The sequence below is a fragment of the Oncorhynchus tshawytscha genome, linkage group LG02 (assembly GCF_018296145.1).
Source record: "Oncorhynchus tshawytscha isolate Ot180627B linkage group LG02, Otsh_v2.0, whole genome shotgun sequence".
Lineage (NCBI taxonomy): Eukaryota > Metazoa > Chordata > Actinopteri > Salmoniformes > Salmonidae > Oncorhynchus > Oncorhynchus tshawytscha.
Genome location: NC_056430.1, coordinates 12,643,733 through 12,662,292, shown reverse-complemented (window position 1 = coordinate 12,662,292; position 18,560 = coordinate 12,643,733). Strand labels below are relative to the sequence as shown.

The following is an 18,560-nucleotide window of genomic DNA, read 5'->3' as shown; positions in this document are numbered from 1 at the left end:
GTCTTTTGTTAAGACATGTAGCTAGCTAGCTAAACAATTAACCATAATCCCAACTCACAATGTTATTACTCTGCATGAAGATAACCAACCAGGTTCAATGTTAGCTAGATAACATTAGCCTATAACTAACAAAGCAAATGGCTCTGAGATACGAATAATATTACTACACAGATCATACATGTAACGTTAATTAGTGAGTCAACCAGCTAACATTAGCTAGCTAGCTAACAGTACACTTTAACTTGAAATGAAAATGACTTTCCGACAAAATTAGAGATGTCTAATATCTGAAAATGTAGCTAGCTAGAACATCTTACCCATATACGTGGATGGACGTTTCTCCCTCTCTGTTACGGATGTCATGGTTGCTCTTAGTTTGAAGACGTAATCCGGACTCTTTTTCTGTGACTAAACCAACTAGGCTCGTAATTTAAAAATTGTATTCGTATTTACAGATGGCATACAATTTTGTTATTAAGGTACATGACAATTCACATGTTCCAGAAGGGATTTCTGCCAAAAACGCATTTTGATTTAAAAAAAAAGTTTACTTTCAAATGGCTCTCCTGTGAAGAAGTGACGCTTCGACATACGCCTAGTTTCCTGAAACGAGTCACATATCATATGATGCTGTACTCGCTATAAAGTCAAACACCTTTGGTAATTCCTAACACGTACATAAAGGCCTAATGATGAAAACACAAATGTATTAACAATTAGGGAATTATCATTAACAGCTGAAACAAATACATATTAAACCATACATTTCCTTTTATTTTTACATTTTTAAAACAATACAAATACATGAAGTTTCAAAACAATCCAGCAATGTAATTACATTGAACATTACACATGGCTGTGAATAATGTAGCTTGACCCTGACCTGACAGGTGAATGGTTCTTGCCTTTCTGCCTGCTGGAGGTATAGCATGTTGGCTCCAACCTTAAAAGTAACAACAAAGAAAGTTAGGTCTGTTAGGAAATGCCTTTGTCACACCATCAGGGTAAGGGTAAGGCATTTCTGTGCAGTGACAGAAACTAAATGGGGAGATGGGGAAACTGCATTAAATTCGTATTATTATATTCCTCTTTCATTTACAAATTTCATGACGTGACTATGAGACGTGGCTGCATATAGGGGGATTTTAGCTAGCCATTGCTGTGAACTCACCGATATTATTTAAAATAATGATTGAGGTAGATACAGTATGTAAACTAACTCAACACTCAACTACTACAAACTATTTAAAATTACAATAAATAAAGGTTAATAAAGCCGTGACAACAAAAAGACAACAGTCACGCAGTGGCGGAATAATTCAACTACACATAGTGTATGTTTGTTTCATCACAAAACCGGAGAGCAACATCTGTCCACAAAGCAAATATTGCATGTAACAAACAGTATATGACTTGCAGCATGGTCAAGCAAGTTAATGTTTCACAGTTTACTAAACAACTAATGATTTAGAACCACAGAGTTACTGCAAGTCAGCACAAAGACAACAGGAGGACTATTTCAGCACCATTTATACTTAAACATTTAAACATCATCAAATCACAAGGCTATATATGCTTAGTTTAATACATTGAAAACAAATGTAAAGAAACCAAAAACAATTTATTCCAATCAATGTTGCTGAATATCATGTGGCTGTCCATGGTACTGATTTCTGTCTGTGTGTATGTGTGTATATGTTTGTGCATTTTTTGGACTCACCCTAGATGTAGACTAGTTGAACACCAATGCCATCCTACTCTCCTTCATGTTGGCAAAACGGTCTATGGCTCTGTATGCTTTTAGTTTTTGTTTTCTTAGGCTACCTAGCTAAAATACTTGCTAGCCTGATATCCTCGCATTGGCAACAATGAATCAGCTAAGTTAGCTAGCTAGTTTGCGTGACCCTACTAGGCTACATCCAGGCTACATATTGAATTTCAATCATCTCAGGCCAGTGGCACAATATATGAATTTAGGGTTAGATCAGAATCACTGTCATAATCATTGACCTGTACAGAGAATTAATTCAAAACCACAAGTCCAAATCCCCATCTCCATCCATGGCCGATTTAGCAAGCTAGCTACTGCAGGACATCAACATAAGCAGACCAGAAACTGACAGGTTTTCCTGACAATGATGACGTTTTGATTAGGATGTGATTTGATTGGTGTGAAGCCAAATCCAAACTGGCTTCCCTTTGGGGTCATTTTGCTGTGCTAGGACAATCCACAGTTGATCTCAGCTTAATGCTGATTGTCTAACAAAAAAAAAAAACAATATCAAGGGAGGCCAAATGCTTGCTGGCATCAATCAATGAAATAATACAGTGGCAACATGTCATACTCTTTTGTTCCAGAGAGCATCAGATAGATTGGCAACACATACTGAGACAGAGGGGCGCTCTGAAGATTTCCCTGTGAGATTCAGCCACTTGCGAGTCGACGGAAATTATGAAAACACAGAGTGTCGAAAGTTAAATTAATTTATAAATATAATTTTTTTATTGGTCAAATATTTAGGGAAGCCTGGCTTCCCTTGGCAACCATGACTACACCACTGCTGAAAGCAATAACTATTCTGGGTGCCACAGTAAAAGTATTGTAGGGAATCCTCAATAGGGTCTCTAGAATGTATATATGGTGTCATTTCATGGGGCTCTGAATATTGAATACATTATCATCACATATGGCTTACTGCACTACAGAAAACCCACTAACCACACAACAGGGCAGGACATGCTAACTGGATTAAAGGTCAACTACTATCTACTGTCTAAGTAGCTTAGATTTTTCTTCTCCCAGATCTCAGAAGTAATCCCCTGATGGGGTTTATGCAATTTTGTGAAAAAATAAAATGAAATGTTGTTTTTCTATAAATATTCTGTGTAAAAACAACTCAAAACCTGGAGAAAAAATTACAAAGAAAACGGTATTTGGGGGAAAAAGTAGGCATCAATAAAAACAAATACAGATTTTAAAAGGCCCTCCCAACGTTTTTTGCTGTGCATGACTGCACTTCAGACTGTGTCATCCTGCAGCACAGTATTTTAGGAAAGGTTGAGGTCAGGTCCAATATTGACTGTTCACCCAAGAGGGAAAGAAGTTGGCTATGCCACCTTTAATAAAGCAAAGGTTTATGTCATATTTGACATAGGTGGTTATGTTACACAGTTATGTCACATTTATGAACCATTCATAAAGCATGACATACAGTTATAGATGATTTGTATATCATTTATGTAGTGTTTATGAAGGCTTTATGAAGCCTTTATAAGCTGCAATTCATTTAAAGCAGGACCGTATTGTGTCGTTGGCCCACTTTCACAAATGAAAAAATATATACAGTGCCTTGCGAAAGTATTCGGCCCCCTTGAACTTTGCGACCTTTTGCCACATTTCAGGCTTCAAACATAAAGATATAAAACTGTATTTTTTTGTGAAGAATCAACAACAAGTGGGACACAATCATGAAGTGGAATGACATTTATTGGATATTTCAAACTTTTTTAACAAATCAAAAACTGAAAAATTGGGCATGCAAAATTATGCTTAAAGCTAGTGAGGGAGATAAGTGTTTCCAGTTTCAGAGATTTTTGTAGTTCGTTCCAGTCATTGGCAGCAGAGAACTAAATGGAGTTGCACCTTTACAACTTGCCTCGATGTTGGAGAATTGCACACTGGGAGTGCACACACTTTGTACATTTATTGAGAACCAGTTTTTAAGATTCCTGTACTCCTCAGCATCTGCTGTAGCGGTACAGTTGATGGGAATATGGCATTCCCGTATTCATAGAACCTTATAGGTGGCTTGGGCAGCAGCATCAGGGACCTTTATGTAATTGTATTTCAGTTCACATATAGCATTGCAGACTTTGTGGAGTATTCTGCATACAGTCTGTTCACTTACACCACACAAATCTCCTGTTTCACAATGGAAGGTTCCAGATGCCAAAAAAAGGTGATCAGTACTTGAATGGAAGGAGTGATGGGTCTTCCCAGAAGAGAGTCAGATTAAAGCCTTGGCTCAAGCAAACAAATGTCAACTACATTTTCTTTGGACATACCGAAACGGTCACAGAAATGAATTTCATTAAAATCCTTCAGTGGGTTGCTCTTGACTATAACCACCCTTCTGTCTAGCCTTGGTTGTGCTCTTTGATCGTCATTGAAATAGTCAAGGTAATCCCTTTTCCTCCATTGCCAAGGTCAACCTAGGGGCCAACATCGGTGAGAAAGACCCACTGCAGCTCATGAAAACATAAAGAGAATGTGAAAGACTACTACCAGAAATGGATGGAGGAGAAGGCACAGAGCCTCATCGATAAAACAAGCAGGGTTGGATAGGTTACTTTTTAAATGTAATCCGTTACTAGTTACCTGTCCAAAATTGTTATCAGTAATGTAACTTTTGTATTACCCAAACTCAGTAACTTAATCCGATTACATTTAGTTTATTTTAGATTACGTTCCCTTTAAAAGGCATTAGAAGAAGACAAAAATGTATGTTACCAATTGAACAACATTATTGCAGGATAAATCAATGTTAAAGTTAACATAGCTTGTCATATATGGATGTTACATTTTACATTATGTTTTTTTTAATGTAGGCTTCTTCTAACCCATCGCTTTCTATTTCATTTTATACAATTAAATGATATCTTTACATTAATAGATATAAATTTAAAAGTCCAAAAAGGGACAACTACAGATTGCCTCTGTAAGTCTATCAAAAGTGTGCGAGTTTGAAAATATGGATTTATTTATTTAATCAGCATGAATTAGATTGAGCAATAAAAGCCCCACTTTTATTCCATAGGCTGGGATCCGCACTATGCAGCTGTTGCAAGAGCGCATTTTTCACTGGATGTCCACTGGTTTGAAAAAGAATGATTGATAAGCAGCTTAAACTTCTTGAATTCAACCATTTTGGGTTCAAATACAGATGTGTGAACAGCCATCCACAACAACCACAATCCGTAAGGCGCAAATAACTAAATGAGAGAGCAGCAGTGTGATTCACATCAATGCGCTATGTAGATATCAATAATAAGTTATATTCGTAGTGCCGTAGAATACAACACTGCTGTCATTCGTACCGCCAATTCTTTATTCATGTTGGATAATCTTTGGAAGCCGACAGCAGTCGCACCATTGGAAGACAGAGCTTGGACTGTAGCCTACAAAAGCCTATTCCTGAGCTATGTCCGAATACCCGTACTAACATACTGTATACAACATACTTAATGAGTATATACTACATACTATATACAATTAGTTAATTTTATTTACTATAAACAAACAGTATGCTTTCAGTTGAGCATACTAGCTCTTCACCTGTCTACCGGAAGTTGATGCTGTTGCTATGCAACCTCTTGCTAGCTAGTTAGCATAACAAATTACTAGTTAGACATTCGGGTGTGTTAGAAAGAGGAGGAAGGGAAGCGCTACTAAGGTACACAATAGTACATTTTGGTTGACAGAAGATGCTCTTTGGTAAAAGTGGTGAATTGGACATGAAAAACAAAGGAGGACCAAGGCACTTCTTAAATTCAATCTGGAGTGCCAGAGTGCGCTCGTAGATTCAGAACATTGTCAGATTGTCCATTTGTAAATTCAGAGCGTTTCACTCTCGGAGTGCACACTGGACGCTCAGGCCTAGGAGTAGGGTTGGTTTGAGCATTCTGACCTTACAACGGCAGTCAAGCACCCAAGCTAACATTGGCTAGCTTGCTAGCTACTTACAGACACAAATGAGACCACTCTGACCATTTTACTCGCCCTAGCAGAGCTGGTTAGACAGTTTTCATGTTACCCAGAGCATTGGTGACTGCAACTGTGCTGCTGGCAACAATTTGATTAGAGGTTTACTGACACCGGCCATATTCAACAGGTGTTGAGCGCTGGTAAATTCATTATTCTGCAGTGAAAGTGCTCTGAAATCAGAGTAGATAGAACGCACAATGACTATACCATTTAGCTAAGCTAAGAATGACGGGAATAATCAAGTCAATAAACATTGGGTAGTTAGTTAGATAGCCTATACTGTCAAGTTTGATGTATAAGTAGCCAACTAACGTTAGGTAGATAACTAACAACATACCGGTAATGATACGCTATGCGGTTCGTAAGGACAGCAAATTGTCAGCCAATATAACGTGTGCAGTAACTTATTTGAAAAGTCATTACTTTATTATATTGCTCAACATTTTCTTAACATTTGTCATAATTAGTTAAAGCAATGAATTTGTATCTGCTCTCGTTGTACTTTGACTGCATATTTTCCTTCATTTTCTTCAAATCTGGAAACAATGTGAAGCCACACCCATTTCCAGAAGAATTGCATTATGGGCCCTAAAGTATGGAAATAGTGTCCTCTGCATGTATACTTCATATTTTGGCGAATTTAGTACGACACCCCGGAACTTTTGGTATACCAACTATATCCATATTATGACCAATAAGCATACTATATACTCAATTCACGTCACAAATAGTATGGTTAGTGCGGTTAGTATGAGTATTCAAACACAGCTCTGCTCTTTTCCCGCGATCCATCAAACCCATGTGGTGTGTCATCATAGTGGTCTTTGACTTGTGGTCAGACTTGCTCAGGTGGAACAAACTTAAATTTGTGTTATTTTTCAATGCTAATTTGAATATCAGAAAACAGAAGTGTCAAAGATTTTTTTTCGCAAACATACTTTCTGAATTTAAAAGTAATCCTCTAAATAATCATCTAGTTTTTCAAAAGTATCTGTAATCTGATTACAATATTTTTGCTGGTAATTTAACGAATTACAATTACCCTTTTTTTTGGTAATCCCTTACATGTAACCGATTACATGTAATCTGTCACTCCCCAACCCTGAAAATAAGTAAGCACATATGAAGGGGGATAGCTAAACATTCAGCAGATTCCATGCAGTTTTGTTTATAAGTAACAGCTTGTGCAGATACAAAACATTCACAAGCCCCACACACCCATAATAATCATATAGTGTGAATAATGTAGAGAATTCAGAGGATTTGAACTCCAGTCCAGCAACTGTCAGCCCAACACCTTAGCCCTTACGCACTAATCATCAAGGGCAGAGATCCCAACCTCTTTTAAGGTCGCGACACTACCCCCTTCCTTTGAGTCCTCACGCGTCTTTATGCCAAGACCTTCACTTTAACAAACGCCTCTCCGATGGCCTCACTGGCACCATCCCACGTTTCACACCAATGTAGTGAATTGAGGGGTAGCCCCGACCGGGACTCAAATCAGGTTCCAGCCACTGTCAACCCAACACCTTAGCCCTAGGTGTTGTTTGTTTATGTGTTGGGTCGCTACAATAAATTAACATGTTGCCTTGTGTTTTCCTCCTCAGCGGATGCCTTTCAATCGGGGGAAGATCCCGCCGAGTCCGTTCACTGGTTCCCTAGTTCGTTATGTTTTTATCGGCTTGTCAAAAAAATATCTTCAAAAAGTAGGTTAACTTCGCACGTTCATGCGAAATAATTCCAGCATCCGAACAGTGCACTGTGCACCTGCCAACTTTCCTTGAATTTGTAAGTGGCTGAAACAATTTCACTGAAGAAAGCATTCAAGCGAGCGAAACAGCGTCCCTCTGTCTTACTATGTGTGGCCCATGTATCTGATGCTGTCTGGCAAAAAAAGTGTATGACATGCCTTGCTCTTTTTGGCCAGACAGCATCAGATTAATGGGCTACACATACTGAGACAGAGGGGCACTGTTTTTCTCGTTCAGATGCTTAAATCTGGGATTGATGCGTCATTATTTCGGCTTGCGTCTCGGTCAAATAAATGATCAATATTTAAATGTTTTATTTGGATGGGCAAGGAGGTACGGTACGGAGGGCCAGGCCCCCTAAGGGGTCGGCCCTATACTGGGGACTGAGCTTTTGCAGCGTTCATAACATCTCCTACTATTGTAAAAATGAGCATGAGACTGCGAAACGCCCCTCCAGCTCATAATTACTAGTGGGATCCCTGAGCTCTGACTTCTCTTACATGCTGAACTCTGATCACTACTAAAATAAATTACCCTTGATAACAATTTCAGCAGTTAAATGCAACAACAAAACATTATTTATAAAAAGCAATCTATTGATATTGTTTTTGAACACTATAATTTGTTTACAAGCATGATAGCTGTTGTTTTAGTTTATGGTTGACAAAGCTTGTTTGCCATTAGCCAATTTGTGTTTCTCAACCATTTCACTGTGAAAGCATTCAACTGTTTTTTTATGACTTCACAACTGGTAATTACCCCCTTCCCACTTGGTTATGAACACAGCAATAAACCTTTGATTAGTGAACCGCAGGTGGCCCTCCACACCCAGGCATGCTACCAGTGCCCGGGCCCCATATGAATGGTCATGGTCCTCCTATGATGCAAATGAGGGGCCCCTCACCACATGGAATGATGCCTGGAGGTGAGATTGTTGCCCCAACACTTAAATTATATATTGGTGATGTAAATATATTTTTGATAGGCATTGGATTAAAGATATACAAGTTCTCACCTGCATTTACAAAATGTATCTACTGCTGAGCACCAATATCTTCATTGAACAAAATACAGTAGTTCATGCATGGTCAAGGTCATAACTTTGAGATGTATTTTTCACCAAGATTTGATAGAATGGATTCATAAGGGACATGTATACTCGACCATGATTAGGATCTAATGTGAATAACAAGTGAAACCAGTTAAGATATCTGTGATGTTTGCTGTCCTGTAGGCCCGGTATGCGAACACCAATGGGCCACATGCAGATGATGCCTGGCCCACATTAGATGTGCCCCCATCGGCCAATGATGCTAATCAGACCGGGTATGGATACAGCCAGACAAATGAGACCCAAAATCAAGTGGTGCTGCATTGCAATACATGCTCTTTGGAGGTCACTGCTGCCCAAAATGCATTGTTTGGGTTTTTGAAATGGCCACCTATTGTCTCGACTGTAAACCCTTTTGGTGCGAGTGAACACTGTGTTTCAGCGAGCTCCCGTGGCATTAGTTAATTTTTCTCTTTATATTAATTTCTTAGCTAGAAAAGGTAGTACAATTTGCAAAACAAGTTACTCTACAATGAGTCTTGACGGATGTGTCAAAAGTTTCTGACAACATGCCCGGCAGAACTACTAAGAACTCGACCAAAACCACCACCCCTGTAGGGCTCCCGAGTGGTGCAGCGGCCTAAGGCACTGCATCTCACTTGGACTATATTAATTGGTGCAATGACAGATAACAGACTGTGTTTATGTAAGTGGAACATTAGAGGGAGCCATAATCCCATAAAAAAAATGTTTTTAAAGTACCCTCTTTAAAAAAAATATATATATATATATATATATATATATATATAAACACAGATTTTTTTTCCCAAAATTGGTGGATGTTGGCTTTAACCTTTGGATTAATAAGGGCATAGGCAGACTAAATGATGTATATGCTGACAAGATTCTAATGTCATTTGAGCAGATGGTTGAGAAATATCGGCTCCCAAAGCAGGACTTTTCATGCTTTCTACAAGTCAGACACGTTTTCAACCAACAACTTGGTTGACAACCCTGATGTATGTCATTGAAAGAATGCTTGTTTTCTTCACAATGCAAAATGTCTGTAAGTTTATTTTATGACACTTTAAGGTCCTTTTCTACTGTAGACACACAGGGGGTCAAACTAGTGTGGGAGAATGAACTGTCTGTTACTATTGTTGAGGAGATGTGGGAGGACATTTGGAGATATGCAAAAACAATATCTATCTGTAATCGCATTAGAGCAATCCAATTATGAATAATACACACATTGCATATATCTCCAAATCGCAGACATGCTTTTAACCCTTTCTCCTCTCCTCAGTATCTTAAATGTAAAACTGATACATGCACCCTTACACATTTCTTATGGCCATGTTCCAAATTACAAAGGCACTGGTCTAAAGGTACTTCAAGAAATTCCATGGGTCGACCTAGAATGAAACTCAATTTCTTTGCTGTTAGTTCTCCCTAGTAAGCATGTTACTTCTGCGCGTCAAAGAAGGCTGTACGACATTCCTACCTCCGCAGCGAGGAAAAACATCCTCTTGCAGTGGATTAGTGACATCTATTCAAGATTGGCACATGCAAAAACCTCTTATCACTTGGGTTTTGTTATTCCAATGTAAAATGGGATTTTTTTTAGACCCACAGACTATTTTTTTCAATAAATAACATTAGTAGACTTGAACATGTATGTTGGTCTTCAATCATTTTGTTTGAATAATAGATGGATGACAGAGGCTCCTAACTATCTATAGCTTCATAAAATGAGAACACCTGTTGTTTAGTAAATGGTCAATTCATTTATTCCTTCAAATATTGACTCATATTTTATTAAATTAAAAGGGCATTACTTAAGTGTGCCATGTAGATAGAAGGCTACTTTTCAGACAGACTCTTTCTCCGCAGGTCACTTGTACGTTCTTTTCTTCTTGTGAATGTGCAGCATGTGATTCGTAAGGGCATTTGTACGACTGAAGCATTTGCCACAATCATGACAGCTAAATGGTTTCTCCCCAGTGTGTATCCTCATGTGCTCCGTCAGGGCTCCTTTCAGTTTAAAGCATCTTCCACAAACATGGCAACGGTGTGGCCTTTCCCCTGTGTGAAGTTTCAGGTGTGTCTTTAAAGTGCCTACCGCAACAAAGCCTTTGTTACATAAAGGACATGTAAATGGTTTCTCTCCTGCATGACCCATCATGTGCACGATAAGACTTTTTTCCCTCTTGAGGAATTTGCCACATACATTGCACTGAAATGGTTTGTCTGATTCTGCATTGCCAATTAGCTGATTCATATTTAATGTGCTCACGGAGCTGTAAGGGGTTACTACAGAGAGGGTTTGAGAGTCACTGGTTGGTTCTGATACTCTGTAATCCTCTTCATCTGGTTCTATTTTGATCTCTTCAATTGTGCTGGTAGGTAGTGAGTCCCTCTCTCTGTTCTCTACAGTTTGTATGTGGTAAAGTTGGGAGGACTTATGTGGTTCATCCTGATCACAGTCACTTTTCACAAAGGGAGGAGAACATGTTAGAATGTTGGTATCAGACTCCAGCCCCTGAAGCTGCTCTTCCTCCTGATTGGTCCTGAGTTCTTCCTGTTCTTCTTTAATCTGTGTGGGGTCTGAGTCCTCCTGCACCAGACCAGGGGTCCACTCCTGCTCACAGTGCTGCTGCTCAAGGGGAACCTCCTCAGGGACAGGGAGAATGAGCTGCTGGGTATCTGGCAGAAAGGACAGAGGATGAAAGAGTTGTCTTGATCTCCATATTCATAGTGGTGACAAGACGAGATGTAATCTGTCCAAGTATTAGGCACTAATATTTTAAAATATTCACTTTGATTATAAATGAATGGGTGTTGTAAAAACTCTAGGGGCTTGCACAGATTATTTAATCAGCCAACAATATTCGCATGCCATGGTAACTTTGTTGCAGTCGATCTGTGCGTCTCAGAAAATAGCTTAGTATATTTGCTTCCTGAGATATTACACTAGCATGTGCTTCCTTCCCGCAAGTTGATATCAGATAATCGTGCACAGCGCGACACCAATAGTCTATCTGGAACGCAATCAATGTGTAATTTATTGAATTGTGTAGCATAATTAATAACTAGACCTATCTGTAATGGTAGGTAGGTGGCCACAAACCTGCTTTATGTAACTTTATCTTCGGTTGGGTAACGATGTGCAGTTGCCTTCGTAGACGATCGATCTCCTCCTTTGAACGGGAGATTTCTTCCTGGTACTCCGTTATCGTTTTTTCCACTGCCCCAAATATCTCAACAGCCGCTGCAGTTAATCGTTCGGTGAGAAACGAATTCAACAGCTGCAGTTTGGACATTTTCAGATAGATTAATGCTCTTAATCCACAGAATCAACAATATTTATTGCATTTCTTCTCTGAAATGCAAATAAACGGATACACATGCGCAGCCTCTATAGCTCTTGCCCTGGGAAGTTATTGGCTGTGAAGACCAGCTCGCTACATTACCGCCACCTGCTGTGCAGTATGACTGACTTAGAGTGAATAATTATTTCATCTTTTTTGACCAGAACATTTGACACATTAAACTCCAACAGTAGGCGATGTGAGCCACAGGATATCATAATAGCCAAGTTCATTATGCATAAAATGAAGTTAATAAGAAACAAACCTAGATGATTGAAGTGGTATGTCTCCTCCATGGTCTCTCATAACACTGAAGTCAAAAAATGTATGTCTCCACTATAGCCTCTGCAGTGACAGTAATTATCAGATGGTTTGCTATGCAAACCCGCCGGAGCACGGAGAATATCTTATTAAACACGCATTTCCTATTTGAAATTATTTGCCAACCGGCTACCTGGTCCACAACGATTTTCATCATTCATGGACTACGCACCCTGTACTATCATCCTAGAAATGCACATTGCTCTTTGCAAATCATATGCACCGGACTCTTTTTCAGAAACATATTTTCTCCACCGCACATCATCCTGTAAAAGTGTTTTTTTTTATTCATACATCTTTACATACATAGTGTACACTGTGTACAAAACATTAGGAACACATCCTCTTTCCATGACAGACTGACCAGGTGAAAACTATGATCCCTTATTGATGTCACCCGTTAAATCTACCTCAATCACTATAAATGATGGGAGACCGGTTAATTAAAGGATTTTTAAGCCTTGAGACATGGATTGTGTGTGGGCCATTCAGAGGGTGAATGGGCAAGACAAACTATTGAGGAAAGGGGGATGTCAAGTCAGTTGAACAACTGAAATATGCCTTCCACATTTAACGCAACCCCTTTCGGTGCCTTTGCACAGGGTATGTCAAGAACTGCAACGCTGCTGGGTTTTTTCAAACTCAACAGTTTCTGGTATGTATCAAGAATGGCCCACCACCCAAAGGACAGTCATCCAACTTGACACAACTGTGAGAAGCATTGGAGTCAACATGGGCCAGCATCCTTGTGGAATGCTTTCGACACCTGGTAGAGTCCATGCTCCAACAAATTGAGGCTGTTCTTAGGGCAAAAGGGGGTGCAACATTATTAAGGTGTTCCTAATGTTTTGTACAATTAGTGTTTAATGTAGCCTGTAGTTGTTCAATTGGAGTGCATATCGCATGTGGATTTGTGTAAACTCTGCTTCTATTATGCTGTCTGTTTATCATCGTCTGTTTACTGTGGCAGCACTATTTCACCAAGTCAAATTCCTTTAAAATGCAAATGTATTTGGGGAATAAAGGTGATTCTGATCGATGATATCTATGGATGTTGTGTGCGCGCAAACTCAAGGAGTAGGCTATTTCAAGAACAAAAATGTACATTTTTAATGAATGGTAAATGTAATGGACAAATATTCATAGGTTTCACACAAAATGCTGATGTTAGGTCAAACAAAAAGCTACACATTTAATTTGGGTGTCAAGCTAAGGAAGTCCATTACAATAAATGACAAAACATGTACACAATTCTTTGTTATTGCTGCAACAAATACTTTCATAAGATGAAATCAGGCCGATACCGATGATATAGTATTACATAGATCAGCACTGAGGGGAGGACAGCTCAAAATAATGGCTGGAACGGAGCGACTGGAATGGCGTCAAACATGTGGAAACCCTATATTTGATACCATTCCACCGATTCTGCTACAGCCATTACCATAAGCCCAATTAAGGTGCCACCAACCTCCTGTGATATAGATGCATTAATATCAAACGCATTAGCCTTAAAGGGATAGTTCACCCAAATTGGTTTCCTCACCCTGTAAGCAGTCTATGGACAACACATGACCTTTTCCATATGCTAACGTTTTAGTGTTTGTGGCGCAAATCCCATTCAAGTCATGCTACCGATATTAGCATTTTTCACGCATCATGTCCAAATCATCCGAAAGTATCTGAAATGGATTGTGATCCTCAGTCACAAATAAATCAGTCCCATGACTCCACAAATGCTAAAAAGTCAGCATGTGAAAACAGTGCCAAGGAAACTAAACCAAAACATGGATTGCCATTATACCTTGTCCATAGACTACTTACAGGGTAAGGAAACCAATGTAATTTGGTTGAACTAACCCTTTAATCAAACAAAATAAGTTTTGCTAATAGAAGATAGACTAAATTGTTGTGACATTTGATAAATTAGCTGGGACTGTTGCTTCTGCCTTAAAATCCACTCAAACTACAAACTTGTCAACAATTTTCTGCATGTTTATTCATGCATACCCTAAGTTTATTCTACCCAGTCGTCCTCTAAGGTTCCTAATGGTATATAGAGTACAATGTGCTCTCAAACTAGGTTCTAACCTCACATTTTCCCCACACAGGTCTCTTTCAACTTTTTGAACTGTGGTGGTGTATTGTCAATTTCTCACACCAGAAAACGACAAAAATAAATTCACAATGAACGGAGGAGTTTTTACTCTAAGTGCTCTTCTCATTCTCTCACGATTCCCATTTGATTGAATCATTTACCACAGTCATTGAACCGGTTGTTTCTCTGCCGTGTGTTTCATAATGTGGCTAGCCAAGTATGCCTTCTGAGTGAAGGATTTGTCACAAACATTGCACTTATATCTTTTCTCCCCCGTGTGTGTCCTCATATGAATTTTCAGGTCTGCATTCAAAGAGAAACATTTGCCACATTCTTCGCACCTGCATGGTTTCTCCCCTGTGTGTCTTATCATATGGGTGGTCAGATTTCCCTTCAGACCAAAGCATTTGCCACATTCAGGGCAGGGATATGGTTTCTCCCCTGTATGGGTCCTCATATGTTCTGCCAGTTTTTCCTTCCGACTGAAGCTTTTCCCGCAATCGTTGCACTGATAGGGTTTCTCTCCTGTGTGAATTTCCTGGTGGCGACTTAGATGAGTCGTTGATGAGAAACATTTTCCACATGAAGTGCACTTAAATGGCCTCTCCCCTGTGTGAGTCTTCTCATGGTCTTCCAGGGATTTTCTCACAGTGAAGCCTTTCCCACAGTGTTTGCACTGAAATGGCTTCTCCCCTGTATGGATCCTCATATGCACTTTCAGATTGGAACTACAAGTGAAGACTTTAGCACAGGCGTGGCAGAAATGCTTCACTCCCATGTGGGTTTGCAGATGCTTCACCATACTATCTGTGGACCTAAAATCTTTCCCACAAACCCCACAAAGATGGTATTTATCCTTTAAATGAATTTTTTGCACATGACTAACAAGATAAGTCATGAAAACAAAAGACTTCCCACACATCTTGCAACAATGAGGAGCCGTATGGTTTTTATTGGCTGATGTTACCTTGGGTAACTTGGAGATTTTCCTGACTCCACCACTGGTAAGATAACTTTGTCTTTTCTTGTGGGGTAACTTTTTAGTTTTCCTCGCTTCAGCACTGGCAGGAGAGCTTTGTTCTTTCTTGACCCGTGCTCTCAATGTCCGAACTAACCCCAGTGCTGACCGTAGTCCTCCAGTCTCCTCTCCTCTTATACGTGGTGACTTTGAAGTTCTCCTGCCTACTGCACTGGTATTGGGGCTTTGCACAGTCTTGAGGGGTAACTTGGCAGTCTTCCTGCCTACTGCACTGGTATCAGGACTTTGCACTGTCTTGAGGGGTAACTTGGTAGTCTTCCTGCCTACTGCACTGGTATCAGGGCTTTGCACTGTCTTGAGGGGTAACTTGGTAGTCTTCCTGCCTACTGCACTGGTATCAGGGCTTTGCACTGTCTTGAGGGGTAACTTGGTAGTCTTCCTGCCTACTGCACTGGTATCAGGGCTTTGCACTGTCTTTAAGGGCAACTTGGTAGTCTTCCTGCCTACTGCACTGGTATCAGGGCTTTGCACTGTCTTGAGGGGTAACTTGGTCGTCTTCCTGCCTACTACACTGGTATCTGGGCTTTGCACTGCCTTCAGGGGCAACTTGGTTGTCTTCTTGCCTCCATCACTGGTATCTGGGCTTTGCACTACCTTAAGGGGTAACTTGGTAGTTTTCCTGCTTACTGCACTGGAATGGGAGCTTTGTACTTTCTTGTGGGGTAATTTTTTGGTTCTACGGCCTCCAACACTTGCTTGCATACTGGTTGTCCGTATTAACCCCAATGCTGACAGTAGTCCTCCACTCGCCACTACATCAACACTTCCACTGGTGTTGTTCTGAGCTGCAGGGGATCCTGGATTTTCTACAGAGAGGGACTGGAAGTCACTGGTTGTTAATGATGCCCCATTTCTCTCCCCCTCCGGTTCGGCGTCCATCTCTTCAGTTGTGTTGGTGGTCGGTGAAGGCTGGGGTGGGTCCTGATCATAGTCACTTTGCACACAGGGAGGAGTAAATATGAACTCTATGTCGGGCTCTAGTCCTTGATACTGCTGCTCCTCCTGACTGGTCCTGACCTCCTCTTCCCCTTCAATGTGTGTGGGCTCTGGCTCCTCCTGGCCTAGACTGGGGCTCCACTCGTGCTCACAGTGCCGCTTCTCAGGGGGAACCTCCTCTGGGACAGGGAGAGTAAGCTGCTTGGCATCTGGGTGGGGTAAATTATATGAACATTCAGTTTGTGGCAGAAATAAATGTTTATATATTTCATTACATTTGTTTACAGTTGTTGGCTGCCTGGCTGCAACAATTGTATTTGCAACAACTCTAGCCATGCCATTGATCTAGTAACGTTAGTGATAAAGAAATGAAAAGCCCGCACACGTAATACAGCTAGCTAGCTAGTCGCTCCCCAGTGCGTTACCGCACCCAAAAACATTGGGGAGCTACTACCGGGTGCGGGACTTTCAATTATTTATCTATATACTTGTTTAGCCCAGCAACGTTAATCTAGTTTAGGATGTGCACATCAACCACCTATTTTTGTATAGTCTAGTTAGCAGTGGCCACTACTAACCTGACTTATGTAACTTTAAGTCGGGTTTCAAAGCCAAATCCAGAAGCCTCTGTAGACGTTCGATCTCCTCCTTTGAACTGGCAATTTCTTCCTGGAACTCGGTTATTGTTTTTTCCACTGCTCCAAATATCTCAACAGTTGCCTCCGTCAAGCGCTGTGAGAGAAACACATTCAACAACTGTAGTTTGGACATTTTGAGGGAAATTAAAGTGAATACGTTTATGCTTTTCTGCTCACTCCGTAGCCCTGCTTAAACAAAGATGGCGGAAGTGAAACCACAAGGGCGGCCAGAGTGACGAACCAAAGATTGAAACTCTGTGGACGACCTACTCTGCATTTAGTCACGTGGTATACAAAGAGTGACGATCTTGCGGTACCGAAACCCTACCAACAGAGGGCTTTAAGCGCAAGAGCAGATGAATGTTGGTCATTTTTTCACAGAAAACAAAACATTTATAGACACAGGCCCTCATTCGAAGTAACAAAATGTCACGACACTGTATCTAGGTTTCCATCCAACTGGCGACAGGTTTTCCCACTAGTGGTGTTTCCACCAAACGGATTTAGTGCGGAAAAAAATCGGTGCGTGATGACATTGCTACTTTTTTTGTGAACTCTCTCTTGCTTAACTTTTCATGTACCAAGTACAAATCTAAAGTTAATGTGTTTCCATCACATTTTCCTATAGTTCTGTCAAAAACTGTTGTGTTAAATAGCCAAGTGCCTACTCTGGTTTTAGAACTTGCGATCTAGCCAACAGATAAGAGTATATGTATACGCCATATGCATTGAATTCAAAATAAAATAAATCGTGGACATGAAAAATAAAGTTAAGAATGTAAACATTTTCGAGTACGAGTGTATTTTAATGGATATTGAAATCAAAAACCAAAACAATTGAAAGCAAAATGTATAGAATTGTAAACAAAGATAAGACATCAAAAGCAAAACCCAAAAACTTGTAATCAACAAATTTTAAAGCGAGAGCAAAACTCTGACAAATTAATAAAAAAATATATTTGAACATGATAGACATGTTTTTTTTTTAAACCTAGTTAAGTGGGCGATCTGACGTCACCACTACGCGCCAAATCTCCCACCATGCCCGCATGTTCAGAACATTCTGACACATGGGGGAAAGAATTGGCGCGTAGTAGTGACGTCAGATCGTCTACTTAAGTAGGCAAAAGAAGAAAAAAAGCAATTGACCCTGTTGACTCATCAGTAGGAAAGATTTGTTTCTCTTTTGGTCCATTCAACAACAGAGCGATACGATCCTTGTTTCAGCAGGATGTTGTATCTATACCTTATGTCATGCCTTATTGGAATGGATTTATTGATAATATCTGTTGTTAACAAAATTAAGGAAGTTTCCTTTAAAATTATTCATAAATATTATCCTGCCAACCACTATATGAAGAAGTTTAAGGAAAACATCAACTCCAATTGCTCCTTTTGTAATGACCACCCAGAAACAGTTGTGCATCTTTTTTGGCATTGTATGCATGTAAGAAAACTGTGGCAAGACATCAGTAGGTTTATAATTGAACACATTTATGAAGATTTTACACTATTGTGGAGAGATGTACTGTTTGGATTCTTTACATACAATAGAAATAAGCGGAATCATTTTTATGTAATTAATTTCATT

At 39.9% G+C, this 18,560-nt stretch overlaps 2 protein-coding genes across 2 annotated transcripts; both read right to left on the bottom strand.

Annotated features, from left to right (window-relative positions):
- Positions 1 to 9,670: 9,670 nt before the first annotated feature.
- LOC112221649 (zinc finger and SCAN domain-containing protein 12) lies at positions 9,671 to 11,993 on the bottom strand. Its single transcript, XM_024383856.2, has 2 exons — positions 11,697 to 11,993; positions 9,671 to 11,272 (listed from the first exon to the last, which is right to left on the bottom strand). Exons 1-2 carry the CDS (start codon positions 11,887 to 11,889, stop codon positions 10,461 to 10,463), a joined length of 1,005 nt encoding a protein of 334 aa, XP_024239624.1. The 5' UTR covers positions 11,890 to 11,993; the 3' UTR covers positions 9,671 to 10,460.
- Positions 11,994 to 13,343: 1,350 nt separating this feature from the next.
- LOC112263120 (zinc finger protein 37) lies at positions 13,344 to 18,012 on the bottom strand. The gene is made up of 4 exons (XM_042305018.1): positions 17,983 to 18,012; positions 17,147 to 17,293; positions 16,910 to 17,063; positions 13,344 to 16,540 (listed from the first exon to the last, which is right to left on the bottom strand). The coding sequence occupies exons 1-4, from the start codon at positions 18,010 to 18,012 to the stop codon at positions 14,523 to 14,525; spliced, it is 2,349 nt and encodes a 782-aa protein (XP_042160952.1). The 3' UTR covers positions 13,344 to 14,522.
- Between the last annotated feature and the right edge of the window lie 548 nt (positions 18,013 to 18,560).